The 18,320-nt window shown below is 36.6% G+C and overlaps 1 protein-coding gene and 1 pseudogene across 3 annotated transcripts in view; both read right to left on the minus strand.

Moving 5' to 3' along the window:
• The window catches only part of ANO3 (anoctamin 3), a 429,391-nt gene that overhangs the window by 115,825 nt on the left and 295,246 nt on the right, over positions 1-18,320 (minus strand). For all 3 annotated transcript variants that reach the window (XM_088017428.1, XM_028117691.1, XM_088017429.1), the window contains one exon: positions 9,937-10,095. In XM_088017428.1, coding sequence (XP_087873554.1) covers positions 9,937-10,095 — 159 coding nt within the window. The remainder of the gene's footprint in view (positions 1-9,936; positions 10,096-18,320) is intronic.
• LOC148162622 (gem-associated protein 4 pseudogene) lies at positions 3,463-9,393 on the minus strand (annotated as a pseudogene).

Raw genomic sequence — 18,320 nt, forward strand, 5'->3', positions numbered from 1 at the left:
TCTGCCAGACTCAGTGCTTAGTTCTGGTGAATGTAAATTTAAAAACTGGGGACTTGTTCCCTAAGGGATATTCCTACTTTTCAGCTAACAAGTCAGATACTTGCTGACATGTTCACGATTTCCTTTTCTCTGTCCTCATGTCACAAACCCTTTCTTTTCCTTCCCCTTCTGCTTCCCTTCCTCCCTCCACCCTTCTTTCCTGGATCTTCCCCATCATCATTTAAGCATCTCATATAAGAAAAAAGAAAGAAAGAGAGAAGTGAAACCTCATGAGAGCTCTTTCCCCTCTCTGGCTATTGCTCTTCATCCTCCCACGCACAGGGTGCTGATGACATTTGCTGTCGCTTTTGCTTTTCCACTCCCTCGTCACTCTTCAACCCATGTCCATCTTGCTTGCACATCCATCTCTTCAGAGAGATGATTCTCATTACTTTCACCAAAGACTTCTACAACCTCCAATGGAACGGGTCTCCTTCTTATCTTACTGGTCTGCTTAGCAGTATTTTACCCTGCTAACCACTTTTCCCTGAGACTCTTCCTCTGCCTCTTCCACCTACCTCCAGATCCTTCAAATGTCTACTCTCTTCTCCTACCTTTTACAGGCTCACTCTTAGATTCATTTTCTTCTCTTTCCTCTAGTGGTTTCATCCTAATACATGGCTTATATTACCATCTATATTCTAAAGACTAAAGCACTTACCCTCAGTTCACACTCCTCATTGGGCTCTAACACAAATTTCAAACATTTTCTACTTGTATTTCTCAAAGGTCCCTCAATTACTAGCTTATGATCTTTATTCCCATAATCTCATCCCACTTTCTCCCTAAATTAGCTCTCTTCTTGTCAAAAGTAGTTTTCTACTGGCTCCTCCTTCTGCCAATAGTATTCTGCCCCTTTATCTTCCCACGATGGACTCCTTTTCCTTTACATCACTTTCTTTCAGATCACACATGCTAACATAACTACCTAGCCACATTCCCCATATAAGTTATTCTGTTTTAGGGGCACCTAGGTGGCTCAGTTGGTTAAGCATCTGACTCTTGATTTTGGCTCAGATCATGATCTCCCTGGGTATAAGATCAAGCCCCTTGTTAGACTGCATGCTCAGCGGGGAGTCTGCTTGAGATTCTCTCCCTTCCTCTCCCTCTGCCCCTCACCCCACACGTGTGAACACGTGCTAGCTCTCTCTCTCTAAAATAAAGCTTTAAAAAAACTTTAATACATTATTCTGTTTTAATAACTGCATGGCATTCCTCATTATGCATTTTTTCTTGTCTATTTATGGCTTCTTTCCTCCCATGAGAACACTGCCCTTTTTATCTTAATTCCCATTTATCCCCAATATGTAGCATATAATAGGTACTTCATTAATGCTCCTTGAATGGATAAAGAAATTGCTCAAGCCACAATCCTAAATTATCCTTGAGATCTTCTTTTCTTTTCCTATCATAACCAAATCACCAAGTATCTACAATTTAACTTAAATATTTATCAAATCTATATCTTTCTCTCCCTCTCTAATGCCATCCATGATATCTGTGCATCCAGCCCTGCTCTTTAAATTTATCCTCTTTTCAGGATTCCAAGGTATCTTCTTAGAAAACAAATATGGTCATGATCTTGCCCTGCTTAAAATCATCCCATTTTTCTTAAGAAAATCATCAAAAATCTTATACTTCTAGGCATAATTATTTAGCCCTCACGATTCTTTCCATACTCATCTAGTACCCTTTTATTCTGGTACTAAAAAATGCCAGTGTCCTTCCTCCCACTACCATCATGATATTCAGTTGATTCCTATTATGATGGGGTTTGGCATTAATAGATTAAGAGATCCCCGGGTGATTAGAATGTGCAGTCAGTACTGAAAACCACATCTAGCCCTTTTATTTGACTTATTTTAGGTACTATCCATTTTCAAACTTTAATTCAAAGTTTATTTCTTTAATTTCACTTCTTCCCTTCCTCTAGTCTTCCCTCACCCTCCAGACTAGATCACTGCCCTTAATATAAATCATTCTAGCATCATTTATTTTTCTTTTAGGTCACTTATCACAGTTTTTGAAATTATGAAAGACTGACTCCTATGTAGTGTAAATTCAGTGAAGGCAGGGATGAGGTCTGCTTTACTCATTGGATCCCCAATAGCTTGAGTACTACCTGTTAAGATTATTTGCTGAATTAATAAATCATTGGAGATATGTAAGCAAAATAACTACCAATATTATAATAGGATGTATGTATAAATTGCTCTGGGAACAGATGAGGAAATGATTAATTGTATGGAGGAGAAATCATGGGGAAATATAATCTTATCACAAGACTGAGTTCGTAAGACTTTGGTAATAAGTACTTATTGGTTGAATTAGTTCAGTGATCTGGGTATTCTGGGTTAAAATTCCCAGAAGAGACATAAAAAGGGAAACACAATTAAAGGAGTCAATAGAAACTGAGACCAAAATTCAACTTGCCCAATTCTATAACACTAGACACAGTATGTAACTAAATCCTTACCTTATAAAGAATCAAGGCACTGTACTGTTATTTTATATATATTTAAAAAGTGTTAATAAATATAATACATCAGTTTTCTAGGGCCACCTCATTATAATTCAGTATTTCCTAATGTGTGTTTCTTAGAAGACTAATCACAGGAGCTCTCCTGTGGAAAAAAAGAGGGGTGGGGCTCCAATACCATATGTAAGTACCCGTGAGCACTTTATTCCACTGATAGCATTTACTAGCAAATTATCTAGATATTTAATCAAAGAAATCATCAACATTTTTTCACCTTGTCTGTCTCATTTTTTAGAAAAGTAGTTGAATCACACACATAGTAATTTAGGGACCCCTCAAATACTTAATTTAAAATTCTTCTCTGAATAAGGGAATGGCTGATTAAATCCCCAAGTTGTAATACTATACACCTCGTAAAAAAGATGAGTTGGATCAAAATATAATGACAATTTAAGATATTCATAATGTATTATTAAATGACAGATTTGAGTAGCAGAATAGTATATATAAAATGACTTTTTTCTAAAAAATGTGTACATATTTATATATACATAGAAAATATCTTGAGGGACATCTAGCAGAATAAAATCAAGGTATTAACAGGGATATTAATAAACAAAAGGACATGATTTGGGAGACAGCAGATGTAAATTTTGACTTCTTATTTTGTTCATTTTTATACTTTAAATTTTTCACATTAGATTTTTTACTTTCTGTAATGTGAAAAATACGTATTTAATGTGTGTGGGTTTTTTTTGAAACTCAAACAAGAATTTTATAATTTGTATGTTACAAACACCTAAGAAACTATTTTCTTTACAGTTATTGCCATATACTTTTTTAGCTTGTGTACAAATTCACATAACCGAAAAGCTCGTGTTTCTCAGCTCAAGCCCCTATAGACCCCACTAAGTCGGGGCCCAGCATTCTCTGAAGTACAAAGATCAGAAGTTACTGATCTTCTGCAGCAGGGTTTGGCGCTGTTCCTCAGGGCTAATGTTCTCAGCGATGGACTTCAAGAAGTGCTGCTCATTTACCCTCTGGAGCAAGGAACTACCAGAAGGGTTGGTCTTGCTCAGGGTTTTGTAGCAGGTGAGGATTTCCAAGGCCAAAACATAGAGCGGTTCACACACCTCTTGGTGGAGCATGGCCATAATGTGCAGAACATGACAGAATACCTGGGTATAAAAAAACAGGGTGTCCTGGGTCAGGTCCTGTCCTTGAGCCCAAGGGCCAACTGACTGTCTCAACCTAATGGAATCCAGAAGATTGGTCAGACTGTTACAGAGAAGTTTGACTACATGGCTCCAGCCTTCCATAGAAAGCCAATTACAACTCTGGCTGCAGAGAAACTGGAAAGCTCTCGGGAAGATTATGGAGAGCTGGAGCTCCTGGGCAAAGGGCTTTAGGTTGAGCAGAGGAACAAACTGAATATATTCCAGGCTATACAGGACATGCAGAAAGTTGTTTCTCCAACAGTCTCTTGGTCAACTGGTAAAGGTACTGCCACTCTTGGGGGCTGCACCAAGGTATGACTTGTACCAGGGCCACCAGAAAGCCCTTGCTGAACAATCTGACCTCCTCAGGGTTGCCCACAACTACCACCAAGAGGGACAGCATCTGCTCAGAGATGTTGCTGGAGATGTAGCAGCACTCCATCCAGGCAAGAAGCACTGTGCCTGGACCATACCCAGGGTTGGCTTGGGAGGTCCACTTTGTCCTCAGAAAGCTTACAGATCTCAAAAAGCATGGCTGGCACCTCACACTTGAAGTGGCCCTCAAAGAGGTTCTTCATTCTCAGGTGCACCGTCCAGTCAAGCTGCTCCAGCTTCCAGTGAAGCCAAGACAGGGACTTGATCCAGGTGTCCACTCCCACAGCAGGCTGCACATGAACTCAAACCCAGTGAAAATCGTCTCGCTTGGAAGCTTGGCCAGGGAGGTCAGGCTGATGTCCCGTTTGGCCTCCTTTACCTTCTCTGCCAGTGCTTGTTGGTGATATGGGTTCTGGGTGTCCGAATTCCACACAGAGATCACTGTGGCCAGTTTGTCCAGATACATGGTTACAGATACTTCCTGGGGGTCGTCCTCTATCAGGGCAAACACCATCAGCATGTCTGCCAAGTTGGCTAATGCACAGCATTTCATTCCTGGGCATGGGATTCTATTTTGGATTTGCTTCAGCCCAGTGAGCAGCATGGCCAACAGGGGCATAGTGGGACACACATCTGGGTCTGACTTAAACCTCTTTGGAGGGTGGGAGAACTCATCTGAAGAGGACAAATACTTATGGGCCATTGTTCTAAACTGGGAGAGCAGGGGGTCCTGCTGATTGCCTTTGTGCTTCATCATTTCCCACCAGACACTGAGGAAAAAGACCACATCCTTTGAAGACGTGTCAACAGACATGTGCTCCAAAATGCTCTCTAGTTCTGCAGGGCAGATAGTGGTTGGCAGGGCCATCAAGAGCTGGATAAAGAGTCCAGAAGCTTCTAGCGACTTGAGCAGCTCAAAAAAGACCGTGTGATTGATGGTAGGGATCATGCTGCCTACTGAGAAAAACACATCTTCCTGCCACCAAGTGTCAGCATCTGAAGGGGTGACGGGGTAGGGCTGAAGAGCCTTCGCCCAGAGGATGATCAGAGCTTTCTTCTTCCAGGCAAAGGGCTGGGAGCATGCTGTGGCAGAGGAGAGCTCCCTTAGGGCCTCCACAATGGGCTGCCCAACACGTTCCCAGTCAGACTTTTTCAATTCCGTCAGTGCTTTGGGGTGGAACAGCTGTTCCATGAGCAAAAAGCCCCCCTGCAGAATAGTAATTTCCTCAGAGATATTCACAGGTCTAGGTCCATGGCGGCAATGCTGGTGGCCTAATGTGTGTTTTTTAAGACCTTAGAGGTTTAACTAAAATAGCAAGAGGTTTTTGTTTCTGTTTTGATAAAAGGTGTATGAAAAGATATACTTTTATCTCCTTTCTATTTATCTCCTATTTTTCTAATGAGCGTTGATAGTTTTACTGTTTCACTAGAAAAAATAACATTCTTTAAAGAGCACTTTTAAAAAAGCATTCAAGGAAAAAGTTGTCAGGGATAAAGAAGGGCACCACATAAGATAAAGGAACCAATTCTCCAAGAAGACATAATAATCTTTAATGTGTATGCACCTAATAAGAATGTCGAACTGTGTGAGACAAAAACTGATAGAACTGCAAGAAGAAAGAAATGAATCCACTATCACAGATGGAGACTTCAACACTCCTCTATCAGAAATAGACCCAACAGGCAGAAAACTGGTAAGGAAATAGTTGAACTCAACAACACCATTGATCAAGTAGATACAATTGACATCTATAAATTACTTCATTTACAACAGAATACAAATTTTTCTAAAATTCACATGGATGATTCAAGAAGATAGATTATATTCTGGGCCATAAAACACATCTTAACAAATTTAAAGGAAAAGAAATCATATTACAGTGTCTGCTCTCAGACTGCGGTGCAATTAAACTAGAAATCAATTACAGAAAGACAACTGGAAAATCTCAGAATATATGTAGATTAATAACACACTTCCAAATGACACATAGGGCAAAGATGAAATCCCCAGAGAAAAAAATATTTTTGTACTATGTGAAAACGAAGACACAACTTATCAAAATTTAAACTATTTAAACTTTAAATACAGTGAAAGCTGTGCTTAGGGGTAAATTTATAGCATTGACTGCATGTATTAAAAAAAGAAGAAAGATTTAAAGTCAATAATCTCAGTTGCTACCTTAAGAAACTAGAAAAAAAAGAACAAATTAAATTCAAAATAAGTAGAAGAACAAGTAGTAGAACATACTATAACATTATGTCAACAATACTTCAATAAAAAAAGATTTAGTGCATAAACCAGTAAAATTGAAAATAGAAAAAGACAACAGAAAAATTGATGAAACTTTTTGTTCTCTGAATAGATCAATAAATCAATAAGCCTCTAGACAGCCTACTAAGAAAAACAGAGAGAAGATGCAAATTACCAGTATCTGAAATGAAAGAGAGGACTTGCGTATAGATCCCATGGAAATTAAAAGGTTAATAAAGGAATACTATGGTTAATTCTATGCTAACATATGATAACTTAGATGAAATAGGCCAGTTTCTTTAAAGACACAATCTGTCAAAACTCACATACAAAAAGTACACAATCTGAATAGGTCTATATCTTATTAAAGAAACTGAATCATTAATTAATAACTTTCCAAATAAAAAGCACCACTCCCAGATAGGTACACTGATGGTTTCTACCAAACATTTAAGAAAGAAATTGTGCCACTTTTCTATAATGTCTTTCAGAGTATAGAAGTGGAGGGGAAACTTCTTAACTCTTCTATGAGGCTAGCACTATGTATTACCAAAATCATACAAAGGCACTCCAAGAAAAAAAACAAAAACAAAACTACAGACCAATATCTGTCATGAACAAACATGCAAAAAATTTTAACAAAATATCAGGGAATAGAATTTAACAATGTGTAAAAAGAATTATATACCACAACCAGTTGGGATCTGTGTTAAGTATGCAAGGCTGTTTCAACATTTGGGAAAATCAACTGATGTGATCCATCATATCAACAGGTTGAAAAGGAAAAATCATGTGGTCATATTAATAGATGCATAAAAAGCATTTGACAAAATCCAACACCCATTCATGATTAAAAACTCTAAGTAAACTAGCAATAGAGTTGAACTTCCTCAACTTGATACAGAATAGTTACAAAACACCTACAGCTAACATACTTAATGGTAAGAAACGAGAAGCTTTCCTACTAAGATCAGGAACCGCTCCTTTTCAACATTATACTGGAAGCACTGGCAAATACAGTGTGGTATAAAAAGAACAAAAATGGTACACAGATTGGGGAGGAATAAAGAAAACTCTTGTGTTCTCAGATGACATAGATGACATAGAATGTAAAAATTTCAAACAAATCTACAATAACAACAAAAACAAATCCTGTAACTAATAAACAATTACAACAGGATTTTTTAAGATAAAAGATTAATATACAAAAGTTAATTGCTTTCTTTCAGCAATGAACAGTGGAATTTGAAATTAAGAACACAGTACAATTTACATTAGCACCACAAAGATCTAATTACTTAGGTATAAGTCTAAGAAAACATGTACAAGATCTATTCTATATGAAGACAACTACAAAATTCTACTTAATGAGATCAAAGAAGAACCAAATGGAGAGAGATTTCATGTTCATGGATAGGAAGACTCAATATTGTCAAGATGTCAGTTCTTCTCAACTTGATCTATAGATTTAGTGCAATGGCAATCAATATTTCAACAAGTTATTTTGTGGATACTGGACAAAGATTATGGATAAGAAAAAGGCACAGAATAACCAATACAATTTTGAAGGAGAAGAACAAATTTGGAGAATTGGCATTACCTGACTTCAAGACTTACTATAAAGCTGCAGTAGAGGTATTAGTGAATACATAGACAGGTAGATAAATGGAACAGAATAGTGAGCCTAGAAATAGACCCACGTAAATATCAACTTGACTTATGAAAGTCAACTGATCTTTTGCAAAGGATCAAAGGTCAAACAATGGAGCAAAAACAGTTTTTTAAACACATGATGCTGGAACAACTGGACATCCACATGTAAAAACTAACTAACTAAATAAAGCTAGACACAGACCTTACACCCTTCATGATAATTAGCTAAAAATAGATCAAGACCTAAATGTAAAACACAAAACTATACAACTCTCAAAAGACAAAATAAGAGACAATTTATATGACTTGAGGGTGCTTTTAAAAATATAACACCAAGAGTACAGTCCATGAAAAGAAATTGATAATCTGGACTTGCTTAAAATTAAAAACTTCTGATCTGTAAGAGACAGTGTCAAAAGAAATGAGAAAACAAGCAACAGACTGAAAGGAAATATTTGCAAAAGACACATCTGATAAAGAACTGTTATTCCAAAATATATAAAGAATTCTTAAAACTCAACAATAAGAAAACAAACAACTCAAGGGCCTTAACAGATACCCCACCAAACAAGATATATAGATGGCAAATAAACACATGAAAAGATGCTCTACATCATGTGTCAGGAAAATGCAAATTAAAAAATGAGTTACCTCTATCCACCTACTAGAATGGCCAATATCTAGAATACTGGCAACAGCAAGTGCTGGTGAGAAATTGGAGCAACAGAAACACATTCATTGCTGGTGGGATTTCAAAATGGTATATCCATTTGGGAAGACAGTTTGAAGGTTTCTTACAAAAATGAACATACTCTTACCACATGATCCAGCAATTCACTCCTTGGTATTTACCCAAAGAAGTTGAAAACTTATGCCCACACAAAAACCTGCACAAGGACGTTTAAAGCAGCTTTATTCACAACTATCAAAACCTGGAAGCCACAACGATGTCCTTCAGTAGGTAAGTGAATAAACAAACTGTGGTACATCTAGATAATGAAATAGTATTCAGCACTAAAATGAAGTTATCTATAAATCCATGAAAAGACATGGAGCAAGCTTAAGTGCATATGACTCAGCGAAAGACGCCAAGCCTGAAAAGGCTACAAACTCTACGATTCCACTATACGACATTCTGGAAAAGGTAAAACTATGGAGACAGTAAGAAGATCAGTGGTTGCCAGGAGTTGAGGGTGGCAGAGAGATACACAGGCAGAACACATAGGATTTTTAGGGCAGTGAAAATACTTGCATGATACTATAGGGTAGATACATGTTATTTGTGTTATTGTACATTTGCCCAAACCCATATCATGTACAACATCAAGAGTGAACAGTACTGGACTCTGGATGATAATAATGAGTCCGTGTAGGTTCATCATTTGTAACAAAGGTACCACTCTGGTACAGAGATATTGATAATGGGGGATAATATTTGGGGGAAGGAGCTATATGGGAAATCTCTGTACCTTCCTCTCAGTTTTGCTGTGATCCTAAAATGGCCCTAAAAAAATAAGGTCTGAAAAAAAATAAGAGTTTTAGAAAAAAAAAAGATTGAGAAGGAATTCATTTATAGTTCCAATATTGAAATTCAGACATTAACGACTTGGCACTCTTTTCTTTCAGCATTTTTCTTTTTGTAGATTTTATACTTTATATAGGTATAATCATTTCTTCTTCAATTTGTGAAATTGTAAAAATAGTTATGCCCTTTGAAAAATATTTAAATTTACGGAAATATATAAGTAAAAAAGGAATACACACTTAAGTGGGACTGTATGTACGTATTTCTTTTACATTTGGGAGAAAACAACTATACATTTTATAGAGACGTGTGCTATATACACTTCCCATGCTAAAACATGAGATTATGTCCCTTCTAGCCCATTATATCACATAACTAGTGTTATTAAAGCACCTACCTCCTTTTCCAACATCAGGCCTTCTGCTCTGAGGTTCTTTTCAAATGTGTTTCTTCTGTCATATTGTATATTTGACTTCCTGTAAACCAGGATGTAATCAATCCGTTTTTTGCCATCTTTGAATAGAAGTCCACTGGATGCTATGTAATTCATGTCATTCTGCAAATAAAGCAATGATCGTTAATAATGTAGGTTAGACAAGCACATACATTTTGGTTTCAAGTCACTTTGGTTTGGATACTGGCAATCCAATAGCAAAAAAATATTGTTTTGTTTTATATTCCAGTTATGAGATATGGAAAGATGATTAAAGAAAGTTTGAGGTCTATAATAGGAGACAAGCTAGCAAGTGATGTTCCAGAATTTGAAATTAGGCAGTCTGATACCAGAAACTGGTGCTCTGATGCTGGCATCAAAATGTGTATGTTTTATTCAATAAGGTCCTATAAAAATAATATCAGCTAGCATATGTTGAGTATTTATTCAGCATCAAGCTCAGACATAAGTGCCTTACATGTTTGATCTTATTTAATACTTACAACTTCCATTTCAAAAATAAAGGCACGAAGGCTTAACATAAGTACTGAAGCCAACATTGCTTCCAATATTAAATAATACTTAGAATAGATAATATTTTCTAAACCTATGTTCAGCAACTCTAAATCAAACAATAATTCCTGAGCTGCTTGCTCCAAGAAATACTTGTTCACAGGATATAAAACTGTGAGCCAACTAAAACAGCTTACTTACCAAGACTAATCTTGCTCATCAAGATTGCTTTAAGGTACTTCACCTTACTGTGACCATCTATCCAAGCTATTTTTTTTATAGACTGGCCAATTTTCTACCAAATTCCTGCCTTGCAAGATTTACCTGGCCTGACAGCTGAGACACCTGAGTGATCCTCCACATTATAAATGACATCATGTAACTCCTCTCCTGGAGACCCTCCACTCCTAGCCCACTTTTCCAGTCTATTTTCCTTAGCACTCACTAACTTCTACCATGTTATATAATACTAAAAAAAAAATTCCTTTGTTTACTGTCTGCTTTATCCTACTAGAACAAAAACTGTACCAAGGTAAGGTTTTTTTATTGTTTTGTCTCTGAGTATTCCAGACATCTAACCCAGAATCAGATACATAGTAGGCATCAATAAATATTTGTGGGAGGAAGAAAGGAAGGAATGCAATATCCATAATCCTGTGTATCTAGGTAAGGCTGACCTCAAGGATATAAGGCCAAGAAGAAATTGTGTTTTCATTTCTCATCCTCTCCCCTCCAATATTTAAAACAAATAAAATTATAACAGGTTAAGATAAATAATCACAAAATTATAGCAGAACTGCGATAGCCATGGTGTGCCCTTTGTTTTATACCTGTGACCCATGGCCTCCAGACATCTCCATATTAATTTAAACAGGGATTGGGCTAAAACAAAATCATATACAAATTTTCTTCTGTGTTTTCCTTTGCTTAAAGTATACCACCCACTCCAGTCCATTATTGAGGGTCATCTGAGTCTTATGGTCCTAATAACATATTTAATCCCAGGTGAAGGCAAAAGTCCTTCAGTGAGAAGACCTAGAAGTAAATGATTGGTTGGTAGGAAAAATATAAGAAAATAAGATAGTTTTTAATTGATTTTATGTGCTTTTCATATTTTAAAAGCAGAGTGGACTGAAAGTGGAACCCTGTCAGTTACTGTTACCCATTGTTCTAAGTCTAAGTAAAAACAAATGTTCAACTCTCCCAGAGAAACAACTGCCTTACTATCAAATAAAATAAACATTTTTTGGTTTTTACAATAAGTGACCTTGAGCATTATTCACAGATTTTGTTTCTGAGTAAATGTGTTCACAATCAAACTATATTAACTAGAATTCTAATTTATTATCTAATTATTCTATGAATTCTAAATTATTAATGATGAGTTTCACCAGGCAAAGTGAAAAATAGTTATCAAAATGGTAATAGAGAAGCATGGAAAAATTTGGAAATCTCTTCTGAATTATGTTTAAAATATCTTGTATAGGGGTGCCTGGGTGGCTTAGTCAGTTAAGCCTCTGACTCTTCATTCCAGCTCAGGTCATGATCTCAGGGTCTTGAGATCAAGCCCCGCATTGGGCTCCACGCTCAGCAGGGCGTTTGCTTGAGATTTTCTCTCTCTTCCTCTCCTTCTGTCTCTGCCCCCTGTGCTCCTTCTCTCCCCGCCCCCCCAAAAAATAAATAAATAAATTTTAAAAAAATTGTATAGGTTCTGTATAATTTTAAGATTACGAGTATTATATTTTATTTTAATACATATATGGCAACATTAACCAAGATATTGATTAGCCGTTTTATTACCAAGGGACATATCCTTAAACATTATATTTTAGTTCTGTTTTCAAACTTTGTGTTAATGCCAATATATACTGAATAAACTTTTGTGTCTGGCTTCTTTCCTGTTATATTATGGGTGTGAAATCACCCCTAATTTCCAGGTATTTGCAGTACAATTTTTTTCACTGTTATATTATTGTATAAATACAACAAAACTTATTTATGCTTTCTACTAACAATGGTTATCTGGGCTGTTTCCAGTCTTGACTATTAAAAATAAAGCTATAAAAAACATTTATGTATATATCTTGCAGTACACACGTGCATACATTTCTAACAGTATGTACCTAGGAGAAAAATTGCTGATTCACAGGAAAAACTTGCTTTCAACCTTAGCAGTATGCCAATCTTTACTCAGAATGGAGCCCGTTTTGCACAGGATCTAATGCAATTTTTTGGTGTCTTTTAAGATTTCATGGAAGATGGCTCTGTACAGATGGAATCTTCTTGATTACTAAGTCCTGGTCTGTGCTTAAAAATGGACTTGTTTTGCAAATACAAACAAACAAACACAAAAGCACACACACACAAAAAAAACAAAAATGGACTTGTTTTGCTATACTATGTGGCATGAAAGCCTAGAGGGTGCATGGATTTCAAGTGCTGTCAATATCTATTCCCAGGCAATGGTCCTTTTATCTAAATTTTGCTATTCAAAATGCAACCAATTATTGCCATGCCCTTTTCCTGGGTATTTCTGTTTCTGTTTGGATTTAGAGAGAGAGAGGCACAGGTGGGGCAAGGTGGAAGGAGCAGGCATGACTCTCTGCCTTGCTCAGAAGACTGCTGTTGTTGAGAAGGGTGGCGGATGCTTAGTTTCCTTGGCTGTGTGGCCCCTAGAGCCCAGCGTTGAGGACAAATGACAGGCCAGGCTAGCCCAACTCTCCACTGTAATTTGGGTGGCCGTTAGGCTGGTTTCAGTTCTTAAGACCAAGTGTCTGTGTTTCATGCTTGTGTTTCTTAATTTTTTCCTACCAAAGCTTCAAATAATGAAAATCTTTTTCATTAGTTTTTAGCAGCAGTGCTTGTTTTTGTGTTTCTGTATCCTTTTTTAGCAATCATTTATGGGAAATTGGGAAATGACAGTCTAGATGTTGGTAGTCTGATGGCATGTTTTATTCAGAAGTACTAGCTTTATGCTCCTTAATCAGAGAAAAATCCAAACAGCCTTGGTATGTAACTATAATTTATTTCATAGTTAAAACCATTCCTTACAATACCTCTTGTTGTTGACCCTACCTGTTATAGAGGGGGAAAAAAAGGTTTCAATATTTTTTTCATTTCAGACAAATGAGAAACAGTTTTGTCAAGAAAGTCACATATTTATAACAATAAAACAATCCTTGTTCAAATAAACTAACAGAAAATACACCATGCACTGTGGTTCAGGAGAAATTCTGCACATGAGTAGAAATTTACTAAGTGATGCTGAGTTAACAAAAATTCTGTTTTTTCTGTCATAGAAATTTTTTATTTTAAAATGGTACTTACAGGAGAAGATTGTTTTAATTTTCTAAGTGTCCTCAGGGATAAAAAGTGTATTAATAAATATATATTTTAACACACCTAGCTTAACTAAAAATATATCAGAAATGTAATTACTTTGCAAATTTTCCTATGCAAATCATCTTTAATCATGAGTCTTAGGAATCCCAAAAAATCAGACTTCAGTGCTATCTAGGCGTGGCTTTCACTGCGGAGAAGACCCCGGCCAGGCTTATTGCTTCCTTAACGGAAAGTCAACCCCACCTCTAGTCCACATCGTCTTTAGAAATACAAATATTCTCTAAATCTGTAACTCTCTTACTCTTATCAGACGGTAGATTGTATTCTAGCTCCTATTACATCTGGTAAAGAAAACTGCTATTTAAGAAAATAATAACTAACAAAGTAATATCTAAAGAAATAATAATACTAACATAAGCTAAGCAAAAACCAAGCACTCTTCTACACACTTTGAGTATATTCACACATTTCATGCTCACAAAAACTGAGAGATAAGTGCTTTTTTTCCCATTTCACAGATGTTTCAACTGAGGCCGACTTTAAAATAGATAGAAAGGTCTTGTGGTAGCCAAAGAACAAGTTATCCCATCTGGGATTTTCATAGCAATTTCCTTCATCTTCCTTTTACTTGACACCAAGTGGGTGTGCAAGCTGTATGGTTCTGTGCAGCTCCCAGATTAAGGAATGAGGTTTTGGAGAAGTAGGGCAGAGCCTCTTCTCTCTCACTGACCCTTACCCTGGCCTAGAGGCAGGTGCAGATGGATTCTGCAGCCTCATCTTCTCACAGGATATGTAACAGGTGGGACAAAGCTGTTTGCTCCAAATGGTAGCTTCCAAATGGCATATATATATCATTTATATATAGAAATTATATATATAAAGTATATATATAAAGAAATATATATAGATATCACAGAAACAAAACAATAAACAAGCATATTCCAGACATTCCAGACCTTATTCCAATCTCGACCTAGATCTACTTCACTCTCCCAGGAAGACTTTTAGGGGAAAAGACACACTTGGGAAGGGGTAGCACTAAAGATGCCCATTCTTCCTGTTGCTTTGTATCTTCATAGCATCCAAAGTTTTGTGGTTTGTTTGTAAACCATATTAATTCTTTTTCAGCTTCAAAGGTGACTGCATTGCCAAGTGAAAGAAGCCAGTCTGAGACGTCTGCATACTGACAATACTGTATAAACCAGTTTGAGAAGTCTGCATACTGTACATACTGTACAATACTATATGACATTCTGGAAAAGGCAAGACTTTGGAGATAGTAAAAAGTTCAGTTGTTGCTGAGAATAGGAGAGAGGGAGGGATGAAGAGGCAGAGCACAGAGGATTTTCAGAGCAGTGAAACTACTCTAAATGATACTATAATGATGGATACAAGTTATTATACACTTATTCTAATGCAGAGAATACACAATGCCAAGTGTGATGCCTAATGTAAATTATGGACTTTGGGTGATTATGATGCGTTAATGCAGGTTCAGCAACTGTAATAAATGTCCCACTCTGGTGGAGGATGTCGATAATGGGAGAGGCTGTGCCTGTGTGGGGGCGGGAGTATATGGGAAATCTTGTCCTGCCCCATTTTTCTGTGAACCTAAAACTGCTCTAAAAAATAAAAGAATTTTTAATAAAGTATTTTTAGAAGTTTTTTTAAAGACTAAGTTATGTCATATAACTTACCAGCTACCTTGTATCTCTTATTGTCACATTCCTAGCAATACTAGTTAAATGCACATGTTGAAGAGCAGAGAGACGTCTTGAAGTCAAAGACAGTTCTTAAAATAAAGCCAGAGGGCTCTATTTCTTTCCATTTAGTGGTGTGATCCTTTTGCTCTAATAAACAATGTATTCGTATTTATTTGTATAAAGTATTTATTACATATCTACTATGTGCTAGGAACTCTTGTAGCTCTGAGAATATAGTAATAAACAAGGCAAAGTGAGATTGTATCCTGTAAGGCCCAGATATGGTAAAAAAAAAAAAAGAAAATGAATACAAGATGTAATTCTGATGATAACAAGATGCAAAAATAAGTTTGGTGCATTGAGGAAACATCAATAAAGTTCATTTTAGATTATTAAAAGGAGAAGCAAGCCATTTCCTTTTAGTGGATAAAAGTAAAAATTGGATTTGCAGTTAGAGCATTAAGATTCAAGTTACAGATAGAGTCAAATTTCTTTTCCTATTAATATCAACAGTTCACATAGTTGTTGTGAAGTGAAAATGAAGTATGCAATGTGCACAAGAAAGATGGTCTCTTGTCCATTTTAACATCCTATCATTGAAAGGCACTGGGTGGCTCAGATGGTTAAGTGTCTGCCTTTGGCTCAGGTCATGATCCCAGGGTCCTGGGATTGAGCCCTGCATCAGGTTCCCTGCTCAGCAGGGAGCCTGCTTCTCCCTCTGCCTCTGCCTACCTGTGCTCTCTTTCTCTGTGTCAATTAAATAAATAAAATCTTTAAAAAATTAATATCCTTTAAAAAAATCCTATCATTGAATGTATACATAGGATACTCTAAATATATGTTTAATGACATGATGAATAAATGACAGGAGTAAAATTTATGTAAAATATTACAGACATGCTTCTTCTTATTACTCTTATTATTATGTGATATTGTTAAGTAGGGATATAGAGGAGAGAGAGGAAATTCTAAAGAGGAAGCCCTCTGTGTATTAAAAAAAAAAGGTTTTTTGGGAAAACATAGCCTCTTAAAGAGACTCATGAGATTAGGTCACTGTAATTTTTGTTAGACTAAATACTTGGAATTGTGCTGGTAGAGCATCTTGTTGACTTAATTTTTACTAAATTGATTCAATTATGTTTACGAGTTGGGCAAAAATAATTTACTCAAAACTTCAAATCTGTTTCAGTCAGTCAGACAGAGCATATTGTTGGTTATATTCGCCTGACCTGCTGGCAAGCACCTGCTGGTGTATTTGAGTTAGACAAAGGATTGTCAGTTTGCTTCATTAATGGTACACCAAACATTCACTGATGAGGTTGCATTTTAATGTATCAGAATACCATATTTTATGGTATTAGTTATCTATTGTTGCGTAAAAACTTACCACAAATTTAGGAGCTTAAACCAATGAAAATATATCACCTTCCATTTCCATGAGTCAGGAGTTCAGGCGTAGATTAGCTGGGTCCTTTGCTTAGGCCGCACAAAGATGCAACCAAGGAGTAGCCAGCGGAGCTTTACTTTTATCTTAAGGCCTGACTAGGGAGCATGCACTTCCAAGATAACTCAGATTCGTGGCAGAATTCATTTCCTTTTGGCTAAGGAATGAGTGTCTGACTTCCTGCTGGCTGTTTGCTGGAGGCCAACTGCAACGCCTAGAAGCTTCCTACAGTTCCTTGACATGTGGGCACTCCCAACATGGCTGAGACTTAAAGCAAAAAGAAGAGTCTCTAGAGTGAGTCTGCCGGCAAGACAGTTTTATATAATGTAACATAGTCAAAGAGGTAATATCTCATCCCCTTTGATTGCTTCTAGTGTTTGCAAACAAGTCCTAGGGAAGAGGATTATGCAAGAGTATGAATCCCTGGAGGGAGAGATCATTTAGTCCATCCTAGAGTCTGTCCATCAAAGTAAGATTTATAAATTAGATCAAAATTAAAGAACTTATTTAAAAGATTAAAAGTTGACTTTAAAAAGAAATCATGAAATACTGTACTAGGGAAAGAAGGCTACAATGTCACTCACCAAACTCCTCCAGAGGGTAATGGGGGCACGACGTATCGGTTTGGAAATTGTCACAACAGAGGATATAAAAAAGGAAAAAAAGAAGGAAATAAAAGAATCTGGGTTTACTCATAGTTCTATTCCCTACTTTCGTGGCTTAGACAATTGGCGTTTTTTCTCATAATCCCTACCACGAATCAGAGTGGGTGATATGACAAATAAAGGGCCTTTGTAGCTCTGACATCCCACGGCGCTTCTCTTTTCCCTAAATAGTTCTCCAAGAAGCTGTTTTCTAAGACCTCTAAGGGTTTTTCAACTAACTCTGGCTAGGGTTTTTTTTTTTTTTTTTTTCTCTACATAATGATACATAAATATCGGGCAGCTGAATTCACTCCTTAAAGTGCTTCAAAGGGCTTTTCAGAAAAAAATTATAAATGACAACTGAGATCTGTTTTATTTCAACCTGAGTAGGCACCTTTGACATCATGAAGAAGAAAATAGGAGACAGGGCTTCTCTTATGTCAAAATGAAAAGCAGTCTGATCTAGCTCAATCTTATCAAATTTCATAAGTGGACTAGAATACAAAGCACATATTTTAGAATGTGGCACTCTTTTTGACCATTGAAATAAAGTGTAAAGGGGAAAATGCAGAGATGTAAAGTACTCCTAGTAAAAATCTAGCACCAAGTTTCAGAAGTAGGGCATAAAAATAGAAAATCAGGGTTGTGATTCCAGTAATATGGCAAAAAACATATTTTTAAAACCCTGATGTCATACAATAC

The sequence above is a fragment of the Eumetopias jubatus genome, unplaced genomic scaffold (assembly GCF_037043125.1).
Source record: "Eumetopias jubatus isolate StellerSeaLion01/CBP00866 unplaced genomic scaffold, mEumJub1_p1.0 scaffold_13, whole genome shotgun sequence".
NCBI lineage: Eukaryota > Metazoa > Chordata > Mammalia > Carnivora > Otariidae > Eumetopias > Eumetopias jubatus.